At 42.0% G+C, this 16,783-nt stretch overlaps 1 protein-coding gene across 4 annotated transcripts in view; it reads left to right on the top strand.

The window, feature by feature from the left end:
* The window catches only part of SOCS2 (suppressor of cytokine signaling 2), a 28,470-nt gene that overhangs the window by 11,097 nt on the left and 590 nt on the right, over positions 1-16,783 (top strand). The window contains exons 4-5 of one of the 4 annotated variants that reach the window (XR_008444896.1): positions 2,675-2,819; positions 9,530-9,699. The exons of 1 other annotated variant lie outside the window; for it this stretch is intronic. Coding sequence is in view for 2 of the 3 variants with exons in the window: in XM_054028047.1 (XP_053884022.1) it covers positions 1,596-1,670 (75 nt within the window). In the remaining variant the exon portion in view is untranslated. 2 more of the 4 variants (XM_054028056.1, XM_054028047.1) reach the window with 2 other exon arrangements.

Consider the following 16,783-nt stretch of genomic DNA (forward strand, 5'->3'; position numbering starts at 1 on the left):
TGACCGCTTTGGAGAGCACTTTTAACTCCACTACACATCAGCCAGGTACACAGGAAATAGCCGCTCCCCTATTAAAGCCATGGGAACTTATGAATTTTCATTTCCTGTTTGCTCAGCGTGGTGAGCTTGCCAACATAGCTGATCATGGAGACTCAAGGCCGCAAACACACTCCAGCATGGAGTACACAGGAGGTGGTGGATCTTATTGCTGTGGGGGTAGCGGGGGAGAAGAGTCTGGGCAGGCAGAGCTCCGATCTGGCAGAAGAAATGCTGACATCTATGCCAAGATTGCTCGAGGCTTGGGCTACACCAGGGACATGCAGCAGTGCTGCGTGAAAATAAAGGAGCTTCAGCAAGCGTAGCAGAAGACAAGGTGAACAGTCGTTTTGGTTCTGCCCCACAGACATGCTGCTTTATGAGGAGCTGCATGCAATCCTTGGTGGTGACCCCACCACTACCCCAATACGCTCCATGGATACCTCCCAGGAGCCTCGAGCAAAAGTGAGGAAGAGGACGAGAATGTGAGGCAGGCAAGTGGAGGATCCATTCTCCCCGACAGCCAAGAACTGTTTTTAACCCTAGAGCCCATCCCTTCATAGGACCAGTTGGCAGCAGAGCATGATGCTGGGGAAGGTACCTCTGGTGAATACACATTTCCAATCAAATTGTAGCGGTTACATGCTGCTATTTTTTATGTTTAATCTGAACAAAAAAGTAAGTGTAGTAGGTATCGGTAGCCACTCCAGCTACGCAGAGGGTACTCTCCAAAAAAGACTGTTTATGTGCACAGGGATGGTCCAGGAATTCTCCATGGAGATCTCCAGGAAGCTTTCCTGGAGGTACTCTGCAATCCCTTGCAGAAGGTTTCTGGGAAGGGCTGCCTTATTTCATCCACCAGATTAGGACACTTTCCCGCACCACTCCAGTATTCACTCTTCTGACATCATTACAGAACACATTTATTGCAGCATAAGGACCTGGTCTGCATCCAAACGCTTGCAGCATCTGTTACCCCCAGGAGAGTGATATCGCATAGGGGAAATGGGGGGAGTTTTCAATGCTAGCCCTTAAACCGCATATAATTCAACAAGTAATCCGCCCCGTTTGGTGACATCTGGATCACACAACCACGCTTTCCCAAATGTGCCAGGGTTGTGGTTGGAAGGGATCACCGTGTATTGCAAGAAGCATTTGGAGAGAAAAAAAAAAAGGGGGGCTTCCTATTTGTCTCCCTACCCCCCGCCCCAACCTGGTGCTGCTTTTGTAAAAAAAAAAAACGATTTGGGGGGCTTTACAATGGTGCCTCCCCTTAAGCAGCATCCAGGTTCCCAGGGAAGAGGGGGCTTTTCTCAAGTTCCAACTTCCAATCCCAAGGATGTCTTCACAAAAGCAGCAGCACAAGACCTCTTACCACCTTACTCACTATGGCTGGAGCAGCAAACCGACTCTTGCAATAGCCAGGAATTGTGATTACCTTGTGGCTTGCAATGAACTGTATTGAGGGGTGATTTTTTTTTAATTAAAAAAATTTAACCTTACACCAAAAACTATGTATGCACTGTCAATGCTACCCTTGTGCTTTGCATTCCTTGCAGCTGAAACCTTTTCCGTCGGTGCATCTTCCACACCGGGACAGAGACTTTCCCAGATTAGAAGGTGGAAAAAGATGACTTGGGAAGACATGTTTAATGAGTTAAGGTGCACCTCCAAAAGTGACAAGATAGAGCTCAGAGCATGGAGGATTACACTGTCCAAGAACCTGGACATGGAGAGGGAGAACAGGAGAGTATGCAGGGAACAAGACCGTGCCACACAGGAAGAGATGCTGTGGATTATAAAGGAACAGATATGTTGAGGCATCTAGTTGAGGTTCAAGAAAGGCAGCTGGATGCTAGAGTCCCTCTGCAGCCTATGCTGAGCCTGCTGCTATAATCGCCCAGTTCTACATCCTCCTCCCTAAAACATCCTATGAGGTGGGGGAGTTCGGTATCCCTTTCACTCCACACCAGGAGAGGGTACAAGGACCAGAAGGTGCCCATTCCCACACCTTTGATTGTTACTGCAGTGCATCTGTAAACCAGCTTTCCTTGTTTCTCCCCCCACAGTGTTAACCTGGGCCAAAAGGGCTGATATTTTACTTTTCTTTGCTGTCTCTGGGTGTTTGTGTACATAATAAAACTCAACAGATTGAGAAAAGGCTCTTTATTCATCCAACACACGGTGGTTGGTGGGGGTGGAGTTTACAGGGGAGAAAATGCAAACAGAGGGGACAGTTTGGTATTCCAAAGCCTCACAGAGCCCCTTGATGTACTCTTCTTATTGCCCTGGTGTCTGGCTGCTCAAAATTGGCTGCCAGGCAATCTGCCTCAACACCCCGCCCCGGTGGAAACTTTTCTCCCTTTATTTCACAGATATTATGGAGCACACAGCAACAACAATGGGGATATTGCTTTCACTGAGGTCTAACCTAGTAAGCAAACAATGCCAGCAACCTTTTCAACATCCAAAGGCACATTCCACTACCCTTCTGCACTTGCTCAGCCTATGGTTGAAACGGTCCTTACTGCTGTCCAGGCTGCCTGTTTATGGCTTCATGAGCCAAGGGAACAAGGGGTAGGCTGGGTCTCCCAGGATCACGATTGGCATTTCAACATCACCAATGCTTATTTTGCAGTCTAGAAAGAAAGTCCCTGCTTGCAGCTTTCTGAACAGACCTGTGTTCTTAAGATGTGCACGTCATGCACCTTTCCCGACCATCCCACATTGATGTCGGTGAAACGGCCCCTCTGATCCACCACCGCTTGCAACACCATTGAAAAGTATCCTTTTGGGTTTACGTACTCTTTGGCAAGGTTGTGTGGTGCCAAGATAGGAATATGCGTTCCGTCTGTTGTCCCACTGCAGTTAGGGAACCCCATAGCGGCAAAACAATCCACTATGTCCTGCACAGAGTCACTACCCTTCTTAGCAGAAATCTGTTGATGGCCCAGCAAACGTAGATCCCATGTTAGATTTACCTACTCCAAATTGATGCCCCACTGACTGATAGCAGTCTGGCATTGCAAGCTTCAATAGAGTGGTTGCCACTCACTTCTCCACTGTCAGAGCAGCTCTCATTTTAGTATTGCTGTGCTTCAGGGCTAGGGAAAGCTCCTCACACACTTCCTGGAAAGTGGCCTTATGTATTTGAAAGTTCTGCAGCCATTGTTCTTCATCCCATAGGTGCATGATGATGCGGTCCCTCCTGTCAGTGCTTGTTTCCCGGGTCCAGAAATGGCGCTCAGCCATGTCAAGTTGATGTGTGACTGGCATCGGCAACTGCGAATTGCTCCTCTCTCTGTCTTCCAGCAGAGCTGCTTGTGTGGCATCACATTGTTCCATGCAGCAGCTCCTGTATCAGCTGTGTAAATACTGCAGGATAAGGCACAAGGTGTTTGTAATGCTCACAACAACAGTGGTCCATGCTTTTTGTGCTGTGGTGTCCACGTGGGTAACCCAGGCTTGCAAAAAAGATTTGGTTTGTTTGCTGTTGATTTCAGGGAGGGAGTTAAGTGCATCATGGGAGGCTAACGCCATATTCACATAAGCACCTGTGACAATGTTTTGGTCCCATAAGGCATTGCAAGCCCAACCCAAAATTCCACTCAGCTACATGCACTGTGGGATAGCTATCCACAGTGCAGTGCTCCATGCGTTGATGCAAGCCCTGCTAGTGAGGATGCACTCCCCTGACACAATGAGCGTAGTGTGACATGCAAGATCAACTTGCTTAAATCGGAGGCTCCATGTCAACTTACATGAAGTCGACTTAACTTTGTAGACATGGCCTCAGGGTTACAAACGCCTCAGGAATGGAGGTTGTTCGTAACTCTGAAATGTTCATAACTGTGAACAAAATGTTATGGTGGTTCTTTCAAAAGCTTACAACTGAACATTGCCTTAATACAGCTTTGAAACTTTACCCTGGAGAAGAAAAATGCTGCCTTCAACCATTTTAATTTAAATGAATCAAGCACCGAAACAGTTTCCTTACTTGTAAATTTTTTTTTAAACTTTCCCTTTATTTTTTTTTAGTTGTTTACATTTAACACAACACTGAACTGTATTTGCCCCTCCCCCCTTTTGTCTCTGTTGCTGCCTGATTGCATGCTTCCAGGTCCAAATGAGGTGTATGGTTGACTGGTCTGTTTGTAACTCGGGTGTTCATAACTCTGAGGTTCTAATATACGTTATAAATAGGTACATAAGGAACCAGTCATCCTAAACCCTAGTGTGATCTGGTGGTCTGTAGCAGACACCAACTAGTACCCCATCTTGTGCTTTATCTATAAGGACATTGGTCCATAAGCAATCAAGATCATTTTCTTCCGAGTGATCAGTGACTTGGAAACAGATAATACCATTTTTGACAGTGCTACTTCCTCTCCCCACCCCTCCCCCCCCCAATCCTTCCTAATAGATTATAAGCATTGATTTTGTCATTCTAATAATGAGAATCATCCCACTGGGTTTCAGTAATACCAACTAGAGCAAATTTATGCTCATAAATGAGCAATTCCAATTCCTCTTGTTTATTACCCAGGCTCCTAGCATTGGTGTATAGGCTATTCAAGAATTTCTTCTCTTCATGCCCTTTGGTTCCTTGATTAATTTTATTCTCAACATCTCAATTTTGTACTGAGCACTTGTCTCTTCCCTCTTTTTACCCTCCTCTTTTATTAGTTTAACACTCATCTGACTACTCTAGCCAGTCTGTCCCTGAGACGATTGATCCCACTTCCACTGAGGGGAAGGCCATCCAAACTGTACAGCCCTCTCTCCACCTAGAGGGTGGATCAATGTTCCACAAAACCAAAACCTCACAGCCCTATCCCACTTACCTACCCAATGGTTCATTTCCAGAGTTTCTGCCTTCTGCTTGTGGGATAGCAAAGATCTCCAAGAAGATAGTTTGGATGTTCTTCTTCAGCACACTTTCGTGTTCCATAAAATCATCTAAAAAAAGAAGAACAGGAGTACTTGTGGCACCTTAGAGACTAACAAATTTATTAGAGCATAAGCTTTCGTGGACTACAGCCCACTTCTTCGGATGCATATAGAATGGAACATATATTGAGGAGATATATATACACACATACAGAGAGCATAAACAGGTGGGAGTTGTCTTACCAACTCTGAGAGGCCAATTAATTAAGAGAAAAAAAACTTTTGAAGTGATAATCAAGCTAGCCCAGTACAGACAGTTAAGAAGTGTGAGAATACTTACAAGGGGAGATAGAATCAATGTTTGTAATGGCTCAGCCATTCCCAGTCCTTATTCAAACCGGAGTTGATTGTGTCTAGTTTGCATATCAATTCTAGATCAGCAGTCTCTCGTTGGAGTCTGTTTTTGAAGTTTTTCTGTTGTAATATACCTGTCATAAAATCATCTATCATCTGCGAGATATCTCATGTCATTAGTGCCTATGGAACCATCACCGGGTGGATCCTTTCCTATGAACTTCAAAAACCTATCCAATATTAGAGTGATATTTTGTGTCTTAGCTCTTGGAAGCCAGGACATCTGGCTGTCCTTGTAGAATGTTCTTTTGAATCCCCTGCCAGGATCATCTATCTTTCTTGAATGGTTGGAGAACTCTTTGTAGACAAATATTTTCTAAGGTTGGGCCAAGCTGCTGTCCACTGTTGTCCTGTACACCTCTCCATTCCCATGGACCAGCTGACTCTTGAAAATTATCTTCCACAATTTCTGTCTTGAAGACCTGGTATTGATTGGAAACTCCTATCTGTGTAGAATTCCTCCTGGTTCTCTCTGGTGACCACAGCCGGCCTATCCTTTTCTGACTTCAGTCATGTAGAATACTGCTGAGAACTCTTGCCTCTGGTTATGAAGTACTAGCCTCCTCTTTCTCTGACTCCTTGGTGGCCAGTTCCTTTCTTCCTTGAACCTGGGATACAGATGTTTCCTGTCTAGAAACTCCTCAGCATCTCTGATTCTCAGTGGCATCTCTGCTTGCCCCTCCAATCCAAGTCTTTTCCAGCAGCATAGGAAGTTCTTTCTGGCTTCAGGCAGGAAAGAAAACATGGCACATCTGTTGCAGGTCACCACCACTGTTCCATTGCTGATCATCATGAAATTGCATGTAGAGGTGAGTTTGGAAAGAGAGCCTTCCAAACTCCTTCTCTAAACTATACTTGAAACTCTCTTGTTACCTGCCTCTGTTTCTGGGTCTCAGTTTTGCCAGCAAGGGATTTTTTTCATACCAAGTCTTCCTGCTTAACTTACATGTATTTTAATAGTGCATGTGCCATATTTAACTAATATACTAGATTTTTTTATTGCCAACGTGTCCTGAGGGGAGAGAATTCCTGAAAATATAACCTCCGTTTTATATCACAGTCTATATTATTTAGTTTTAATGTAAAGTGTTATATTAAATTTAATGTGTTGAATTAAATTTTAGTTTTCTAGACACATTCAGAAATGTTTTCCGTGAATCTGTATTATTTTTTCTAAGTTAAACTGATGACAATGTAGTGTATTTTTCTATGCCCAACTTGGTTTCAGAAGTTTTATGAGAGATTTGACAAATTAGGTGTGTTTTAAATAAACAAATGTAGAGGCTCAGATTTCACTTTTTTTGTCCTTAAAGTGGAATGCCATTCTACTGCCAACTGAAAACAAAGTATAGTCCTAATTGATTGTAAAACTGGTACAACCAATTTAAGTACATTTTGACTCCTTTATCACTTGGGGAAAAAAAACGCTTTATCATGTAGAAAATAAATAAAATATTCAGATGCTAATATAGCACCAGATGCTATTTTGTATAAAGAATCCTCCCAAAGGTGTGGGTTGTTTTGTTTGTTTGTTTTTTAAATTACTAATTATATGTGTGAGGGGGTTTCTAAAAGAATCGCTAACTTTGTAATGCTTTTTCTTTTCTTTTCTTTTCTTTTTTAAATGTGTGGTCACTTGTAAAGTCTGGCATTTTGATCTCTAGTAATCCATGTTTAAAAAAAATAATAGCATTATCAGAGTGGGAGGCTGAGCGGTTTGGTTTTGACAGGCCCCCCTAATCTAGATATTTTAGCCAAAGGAAGTCATGCAGTCCTGAAGTGTTTCTTCTGCATTCTAGCCCTAACTACAGGGGAAACACAGAGCTAATCAACTTCCATTTTCTATTGCTGCTGATGAACTTAAGCAACCAGAACTGCATTTACTATTTCCAGTTATTGCTATATATTTAAAGAAAACACCAAGATGAGCACATGCCTTAAATGGATTAACCACATGATCATCTTGATGTTGGTCTCATAGTTTCCTGCCCCATCTCCTCCTGATTGTCATTCTAACTCATTGCTTCATGTCTATACTTCCTTTGGCCAGGAGGGATCTATGAAAGGACTTAGGCATAGCATCACTGAACGTTGCGGCATCTAACTTTTCAGCACCTAGAAAAGCACACGAACAACACTGTGATCCAGAAAGCTTAGTTAGACACCTATATAGTGTGTGAGGAGACACAGGTGCCTAAGAATGTGATCCACAAAAGGCAACACACTAGATGCAGAGCCACCTAAGGTAGCCAATGGGAGATGCCAAGGAAAGGGTGATAGGGGCTGGGGGACTGCTCTAACCACGGGATTATAGAGTCATTCTTGCTTGCTCTCTCTCAGGCCCAATGACTGTTCCACTGTGGATACTTAAATGGTCTTTGGGCCAGAGCGAGAGAGAGAGAGAAACTAGTCCAGTAGTTAGGGCAGCTATCTGAGGTAGGAGGCCCTTAGCTCCAGTCCTCCAGTTCCTGTCACTTTCACTGGTTAGCCACCATGGAACAGCTTCAACAGGAGAGACTGAGGGAGTCCCATAGCACAGCGTGCCTGAGATGTGGGAGAAGCCTGTTTAAATCCTTTCTCCTCTCTGCTAGAAAGGGGGGAAAGTAAATCTGGGTCACCCACATCCCAGGTGAGGGTTATAATCATGGGGCTAAGTTGGGCCCCATCACTACCTCCAGCCATTTTGAATGGCATCTGATCCCATAGGAGTGTTCAGAGGCTACCTACTGGACCAGGCCTCATGCATGACTATGAATACCTATCTTCCCCAAGGCTGTGATTTGCCCTGGGACTTAGGTGTGAGATACCTAGAGGGAGGCAGCAGCCTTTGTCCCCGGAGGCAGAAACAATCACTTATGGAACGTCTATCCTGAAAACTGAGGCGTTGAATGAGTTTAGGCACCTACAGAGTTTGGCTGGGGTTTTGTGGATCGCAGTGGAACCTAAAACTGGGACTTAAGCATGTAAGTATCTTTGTGGATTTGGGCCTAAGCTCTTTGGGGCAAAGATGATGGGTAAAATCCTGGCATGACTGAAGTCAGTGAGCTTTGCTATTGACTTCAGTGCGATCAGGATTTTGCCCTATGAATTTCTCCCTCTTCTGTGAAGTGCCTGTGACACTTCTGGGCACTATAAAATAAATCAAAGTAATAGTTTGCGTCATGCCAAGGAAGGCACATTTTTTTTTTTTTTTTTTAATTTTCAAATGTATGCACATTAAATACAGATGTCAGGCTTCCAGTGATGTGACATTGCAGGTCCAGTGTTTGGTCACCACAGGCCAATGGATAATATGATTTCTATGTTCTGTATACATCTGAGAGAAACAAGCAGGCCACCAGAAAAGTAGGAAATTGTGAAGGGATCCTGAGGTTGCTTGTTTATTGTCGTCCATGATTCCATGTCAGTTTTGCTCTGTTTACAAATATTGCATTTCCTCACTGCCAGCCCTACAAACTCTCTGTGATATCTGAAAGCCTGACAAACATCTCAGTTGGACTTTAGATACAATTATAATATACTGCTTCCAGGTCACTGGTGTTGCTGCACACAAGAAGAAAGAACTTGTCCATTTGTATGACTGTCTCAATAAAATACACTAATGTGTAAATGATATATTGGTACACCAGTTTGAGTCAAGTAGTAGTGATTTTATTAATCTTAATGTCTATTCTTGAACAACTGACAAATCTGTACATGTATGTGGGGTAAAAACATTCACCTGAATTTATGGAAGTGTTAGAGTAAGGTGCTATTTAGCCATTATTTTAAAATAATTTAAATGCCTCACATTGAAATCATCCCAGAAAATGGGCATGCCACTTTTTCGGGGCTGACTACTTCCAAATATTCTTTTAGATTTGCTAACAGACTTCCTCTTCAGAAATGCTACCTAAGTGCTAACATATATTTTATCAGTATATATTTTAACTCTTTTTAAACTCTTCTCAAACCCAGTATACCTTGAAGCCTTCCTTTTAGGTTGTAATGTGTCCTGGGCCCACATAAAGTATTAACTTTGCTGTAAGCCATACATCAGTGAAAGAATTGAAGGAAAAAAGGTATGGAGGTTTTTTGTTTTGTTTTTTTAGTCAGTCTCATCTCAATAATGCAAAATACGTCTAGCATATGCAGTATATTAACTCTAACCAGTAATACTTTGGTTTATATATTCTTAGCCTTGTCACAGATACTTGTCGCAGATATTTCCGGAGTACAGTCTCCAACAAATAGCTGAGAAAAGTTTCCATAAACAACTTCAAATCTGCTTAATTGTCTGAGTGATTTAAACTACTTACAAATCAGATTTTCAGAACAAGGTGGCAAAATTTTCAGGAGCAGCTGCAGCAACTGCTATTTTTGTTTCTTAAAGGAGAGTCATCAGCATTCAGAGCAGATGGTAGCAGGCTTGCTGTGACTGCCTACATCTTCAAGGCAACACATTCTGGTAATACAGCCGCTCTTTTCTTTAATCCCTATTGCAGTCCCCAGATACAACATGTGCTGCAAACTGAGTTTAAAAAATAAATTGGGTTATAAAAAGCAAGCACCTGTCATCAATCAAGCACACATGATGTCTGACACCTATCCTCACTCAGAAGAAAGTACTTTGATGATGTGACAAGAAATTACATTAAATCACACTTGGATCTATGGATTATAGGCTCCTATTGTTTATTACATTTTCAAATATCTAGATAAAACAGGGACTCTTGAGAGAGGGGTTCATATTTAATAAGATACTATTATTAACAATAAACAATAAGTATTGGTTTGTATATGGCATCTGAAGTACAGTAAACACATTGTAAAAATACCAATATATTTGTTGAGATGGGTCCTAGTTTACCAATATTACTCTTATATGAGAGTTTTTTTTCTTTGTTTTAAGTTTTATGCAGCTGTTCAAATGAGGTGCAAAGTAGGTAACTGTGTATAATACTGTATACGTTACAGCTCTATGTGTGGTACTTTCATGTGGCTGAGCCCATACTTACAGATAGAAGTCAATACCTCCACTGAGTAATGAGTCCAAATGTTTGTTACAACAACCCCAACAGATATCAAGTAAGTAGATTAAAAAAAAAAGTAATAAAAAGATCCGTTAGGACTAAACGTTGTTGTTACTCATTTAGAGAAACTCATTAGTGATAGACCCCCCCCCACAAAAAAACCATGACATTTGGTCCAATCCTGTGTACTTCTGAGCACCTTCAATTCCCATTAAAGTCCACAGAAGCTGGGCAAGTGCAGCACTTCACAGGATGAAATGCAAAGTGTATTGCAGTGATAGTTCACAAAATATAAATTGATTGATAGTACAACTAACCTACTGACCCATGTTCAAATATGAAACACACAATCATTATTCAATTGCATGGGGGGGAAGAATGTAATAAATACTACTACTAGTGGTCCTATTTATTAACACTTGGAGAGTTTTACATCTTTAAAGAATTATGTAAACAATGCATAATGGGATGATCAGAAGACACAGGAAATTACATACAGCCTTCTAATTAAGAAACAAGCAAGTGGCAAGGTTTTTTGAAAGTTTATCCCCTCGTGTGCTATTATGAGATCATATTTATTAAAGTTATGTAGCATGTAGATACGGAATCCTTAGGGAAATCTTTGTTACTGATTTTTTCCAGATATCATGGCTCAGGCTAAACACAATATATTGCTTTCTGCTTTCTGCTTCCAAAAGAGGAGTTTATAAATGAGACTATATTCTGGATACAAGTTTGGTTTCAACAAAAATTCTCTTCACATATATAAGCTCCCCACCAAAATCAGTTTGAAGTTTTGAGTGGGTTTCTATAGTGAAAACTAGCCTGTTTTTGTTAAATGTGGCTCTAAAAAGTTAGACAAGGAAGGTGAGGTAATATCTTGCACTGGACCAATTTCTGTTGGTCCAAAGAAGAGCTCTGTGTAAGCTCATCCTCTCACCAACAGAAGTTGGTGCAATAAAATATATTCCCTCACCTACCTTGTCTCTAATATCCTGGGACCAACATGGCTACAACAACCTTGCATGTTCTAAAAAGTTAACAGGAGACTAGAAGAGTTTAAAATAGGAAGCTTAGAATGTTTGTTGAATGTCTTAGGGAGAATCTGAGAAGTTGGCTAACAAATTTCTCTTGAAGCAACTATGTGTGTAATGTATCAAAGGGGTAGCCGTGTTAGTCTGAATCTGTAAAAGCAGCAAAGAGTCCCGTGGCACCTTATAGACTAACAGACGTATAGGAGCATGAGCACGAAAGCTCATGCTCCTATACGTCTGTTAGTCTATAAGGTGCCACGGGACTCTCTGCTGCTTTTATGTGTGTAATTAAATTTTGTGCTAACATAGATAAAATAAGAATAACTTGCTGAAAATAGATTTCTCAAGTACAAGACCCTCCCCAAGTAGCAAAAAATATCTTTTAAAATTGGACAATCTAACTAATTTAATCTAATAGTAGTAGTATCAACTAGCCTGTAAACAGAATTTTGAAGCAGCAGTGGAGAGCCATAACTAGAACAATTTTCTTGTTATATGTGGTATTTATATTTAATACTATTGCAAAAGCCAATTTAAGATGTTTATTCCCAGGCAATGTATTAGTCAATAGGAAATGCTGAAGGGAGATCTAAAAACAGTGAATGGAGGCTAAATTAATTTGCAATGTTACTAAAGAAAGGAAGAACAGTCAAAAGACTGGGAAATTGCTTTCTCTAGGTCCAACCATTATGGTATTTTATAACTGAAGAGCAACCCCAAATTGTTCCATGTGGCCTTGATCCCACATCTGTGTCTTACAGGCAGACTAATGGGCCCGAGCAAAGCCCTATTGACTTCACTCCTAGCAGTATCAAAAAAAGAGAAAGTATGGACATGTATGGAATTTTTTACCTGACTGGTGTTGAAGGGCTACTACCTTAGGGGAAGTTATCACCATGTATCTCTGTGCATGGGGTATAAAGATCCCACCCTCAGCTACTCCCTTGGGGGGGGGGGGAGGTGTATGAAGATTCTGCTACTGTCTGCTCTCTCTACCCCTTCCAAAGGGTCAGATGAAAATTCCATTGCTGGTGAAGAAGTATATAGTAGTGGCTGCCTCAGTGGCCTACGTCTCAAGACAAGACTGCTGCTGTGAAGAGGCAGCAGGTTCGTGGCTTAGTGCTTCCAATCCATTGCCCAAGAGCACCGTGACAATCTTGTGCCCCTACCATTCACAAAACACTCGGGTGATTTGACATGTACACAAAGGTGAGAAATAAAAACATACTAGGGCTAATATATATAAAATTTGAAAATGGTCAGTAAGCTAAAAATAACTAAATAGAAATAATAAATGGGAAAGGGCTATGCAAACAAATGGGGGGGGGTTCAGAACTAGGAAAGGGTTCAAAATAATTTATAACAAATTAAGCAATGAATAAAAAAATGAAAAAATTAAGAACTAATAGTGGCCAGCCAGAGAGGCAATGCTCTTTTTATAGACATATAAAAACATAAAATTATATAGAATATATAAAAATATATTAAAAACAAACAAAAACCAACAATGACATAAACCCAATGGAAGTAAGGGGGGATATGATAGAGGTATATAAAATCATGAGTGATGTGGAGAAAGTGGATAAGGAAAAGTTATTTACTTATTCCCATAATACAAGAACTAGGGGTCATCAAATGAAATTAATAGGCAGCAGGTTTAAAATAAATAAAAGGAAGTTCTTCACGCAGCGCACAGTCAACTTGTGGAACTCCTTACCTGAGAAAGTTGTGAAGGCTAGGATTATAACGGAGTTTAAAAGAGAACTGGATAAATTCATGGTGGTTAAATCCATTAATGGCTATTAGCCAGGATGGGTAAGGAATGGTGTCCCTAGCCTCTGTCTGTCAGAGGGTGGAGATGGATGGCAGGAGAGAGATCACTTGATCATTGCCTGTTAGGTTCACTCCCTCTGGGGCACCTGGCATTGGCCACTGTCGGTAGACAGGATACTGGGCTAGATGGACCTTTGGTCTGACCCGGTACGGCCTTTCTTATGTTCTTATGTTCTAACTAACCAAAGATGTCAGTTGTTACTATGATCCCTTTGCTTGTATGCTATCTCCTTTTCTCACACCTTCATTTCCTTTAGGCCCCAGTACTGCCAGGAGTCCCTTGCAGGTGCACCCACAAGCCTGCAGAGAGTTTGTTTGATTGTAATAGGACTCCATCTGATCACTGGAGTCTCTCTGCAAAGATCTAGTTGCAGGTGTGACACTGCACCCCATATTCATCATAGTAATGTTGTTATGATTATGACATAATTATAATGAATTTTGTACAAGATAAGTCATGAGGTGTAATTGAAAATGTTATGATTTGATTAATATGATTATCCTATTTGTATGCATGTATAACTTTTGTATCTGAATTTATGAATATTGACTACATATCTGTATTTCAAATGTAGTTACACCTGGGTAATGCCCACTGACAAGATGCTTTCAGTCTAGATAGCTGGTTGTGAATGGCCTAATCCAGGAAATGGGCCATTAGGAAAAACAATAGACCTTAGGAGAAGCTTATTCCCTACCCAGTGAGCCTTCCTGAGAATGTTACAGACAGCCTGTAAGTAATGGCTGCTATGACTCTACAAGGACATGTGACAAGACCATATGATGCTGGACTCCCATCTTGGGATATCAGTATTTTTCCACAAACTGGTCTGGGAACCAAACTTTGAAACAAAAGGGTTCCTATCATAGGCTAAAGCTATATAAAGCAGGGAGTGACATCATCTGGGATTCTTCACTCCCCACACAAGAAGACTCCTGGAAACCTGAGGAACTGGGGGAAGTGCTGGACCCAGGCTAAAGGGATTTCTAGCCTGTGTATGAAACACCTGGGGATTCCAAGCTGCAAAGCAAGTGTAGCTTGTGCCTTAAGAATCTACAAATCTGCCTGTACCTCAGTTAGGGTGAGAATCTGCTATTCATATACAATCTATGTAGTACATTAAGTTTAGCTTGTGCTTTTGTTTATTTGCTAGGTAACCTGCTTTGATCTGTTTGCTATCATTTATAATCACTTAAAATCTATTTTTTTTTGTAGTTAATCAATTTATTTTATGTTTTAATCCAAACCAGTGAACTTTGACTGGAGTGCTTGGGGAAAATCTCTGCTTGGTCATCACAAGTGTGCGTTGTTCTCTTCACAGTGAGGGAGAGGCATACTGGGTATTAAACCCATATACTGGCCAGATTTGACTAGGGCAGGATGGTACTGCTCTGGGGTCCTAGGCTGGGAAGCTGGTGGTGAGAGAGTCTGCCTGTAACTGCAGCTGGCTATGTCCCTATCTGTGTGATTGCTGGTGAAAGTGCAGGCTGTAGGGCTTTGCAGCTTGTCACAGCAGCACAGTGTGAGAGGGAGCCCAGGCTGGTGGGTCAGAGGGCTCAGTGGTACCCCAGTTCTAGGTGGCACCCTGGGGGGAACCCGTCACAGTGGCGTAGTTGGCAGGATTAAATGCACAGCTTGTTGTTCTGAGAGAGCACTTCATACACTGGTGGTGATTTTAAGTGAGTTCTAAGTGTGGTGGCTTGAGATCAGTCAAAGAGGTTACCAGTTTGTTATTTTCTGTTTGCTTATTTGGGGAAAGAGAATAGGGACAGAAAAGCAGCAAAATGAGTGAAAGTGAAACTAGTAAGAAGCTGGAGCTGTGTAAATTGCAGGCAGAAGAGAGGGGGAAAGAACAAATGAGACTTATGGAATTAAAACGGCTGGAAATTGAGACACAGAATGTCAGACAAGAAGCTGCACACGGAAGAGCCATGGAACTGCAAGCCAAAGAAATGGAGAAGGAAAGAGAGAGAAAGCACCAGCTGGATTTGATAGAGAGGCAGAACCAGAACCCCCACACACCAGGGAGTCCTACCTCTCCAAAAATCCACAAATGGGAATGGTTGTGTCCTGCATACAGGGAGATGGGATATTGCTGAATATTTTATCACCTTTGCGAGACTGTATGTATTTCATGAGATTCCTGAGGACCAAAAGATGTCCACTTTGGTTGCAAAGTTGTCTGGGAGAGCTCTGCCTATATTCAACAAGATACCAATTAGAGATGCTTCAGATTATGGTAAATTAAAGGAAATGGTTTTAAAACAGTTTCAGATTACACCTGTAACATATAGAGTATAATTTTGAAGCCTTAAGAGGGGTGCTGGGATGAGTAATGTGGCATATGTAAACCAGATGAAAGATTTGATGGAAAAGTGGGTAAAGGGAAAAGGAGTTACAAGCTTTGAAGGAATGTGTGATCTTGTTGCTCAGAAACATTTCCTGAATATATGTAGTGATGATGTGAAGCAGTGTTTATGGGATAAAAAGGTGAAAACTGTTGATGAACTAGCTACTCTAGTTGATCAATTTGAGCAAACTCAAGCATCTATTGCAAACAAGCCACAGACAGGGATTTAAACCTGGTGGGAAGCAGGGTTCCTGTTTTACCCCTGGGAAGAAGATGGGGGGGGGGGGGTGAGCACTCACCTCCCCAAATCCATTCCTCTAGTCCTTGTCCCAAATTTCCTGTAAAAACAGAGGAACCCAGAAGGTGCTATCACTGTAATTGCACTGAACGCCTGAGAAATAAATGTCCTGTGCTGGGAGGGAACAGGCAGCAAGCAACTCATGTGAATGCTGCTACCCAGAGCACAGAGGCACCTCAGGCAGTTGCCACTTATCATACAGGGTTTGCAAAAGTAGCCTCTCCACAGCCAGGCATGAAGCACATGAAGGCTGTCAGGATTAATGGCAAGGAATGTCTTGGGTTGGAAGACACAGGGGCAGAAATTTCTGTGGTTAGAAGGAATGTTGTACAGGAAAGTGACTTATTGTGAGGACAGATGGCAGAACTTTTAATAGTAGAAGGCTACAAAATCCTTGTGCCTTTGGCTAAAGTGCACATAGAAACTGAGGATTTGGAAATGGAAGCTGTATTGGCTGTGGTAAATGATAACCTGATTGCCTTGTTCTTGGGGAATGATTTCTTCCCTGTAGCTTGGGCTGCCAAGGAGAAATTTTATGCTGGAACCCCAGAGGGAAAGGATAAAATCTCAGGAACTACTGGAGGAATGCGAGAGTGTCTCTTTAATTCCTCCGCAGCAGTGGAACATGTATGCTTCCAGGGGTGGGTGTGGTTGAGACCAGCTCCTGCTGCCATCTCCTCCTGGGGGGTAGGGGAGTGTGTTGCCTGTCAGTGAGAAAACTGTCCAGGTTGCTGGCTGCCAGCAGGTTAGCTGAAGTCGGCGTATCTTAGGTTGACTTACCTGGCCGTGAGGATGGCAGCGAGTCGATCACTGCCGCTCCCCTGTTGACTCCGCATCCGCCTCTTGCCATGTGAAATTCTGGAGTCGATGGGGATCAATTTATCCGCCTGTAGATGAGACACAATAAATTAATCC

This window comes from Malaclemys terrapin, chromosome 1 (genome assembly GCF_027887155.1).
Source record: "Malaclemys terrapin pileata isolate rMalTer1 chromosome 1, rMalTer1.hap1, whole genome shotgun sequence".
In the NCBI taxonomy this organism is placed as follows: Eukaryota; Metazoa; Chordata; order Testudines; family Emydidae; genus Malaclemys; species Malaclemys terrapin.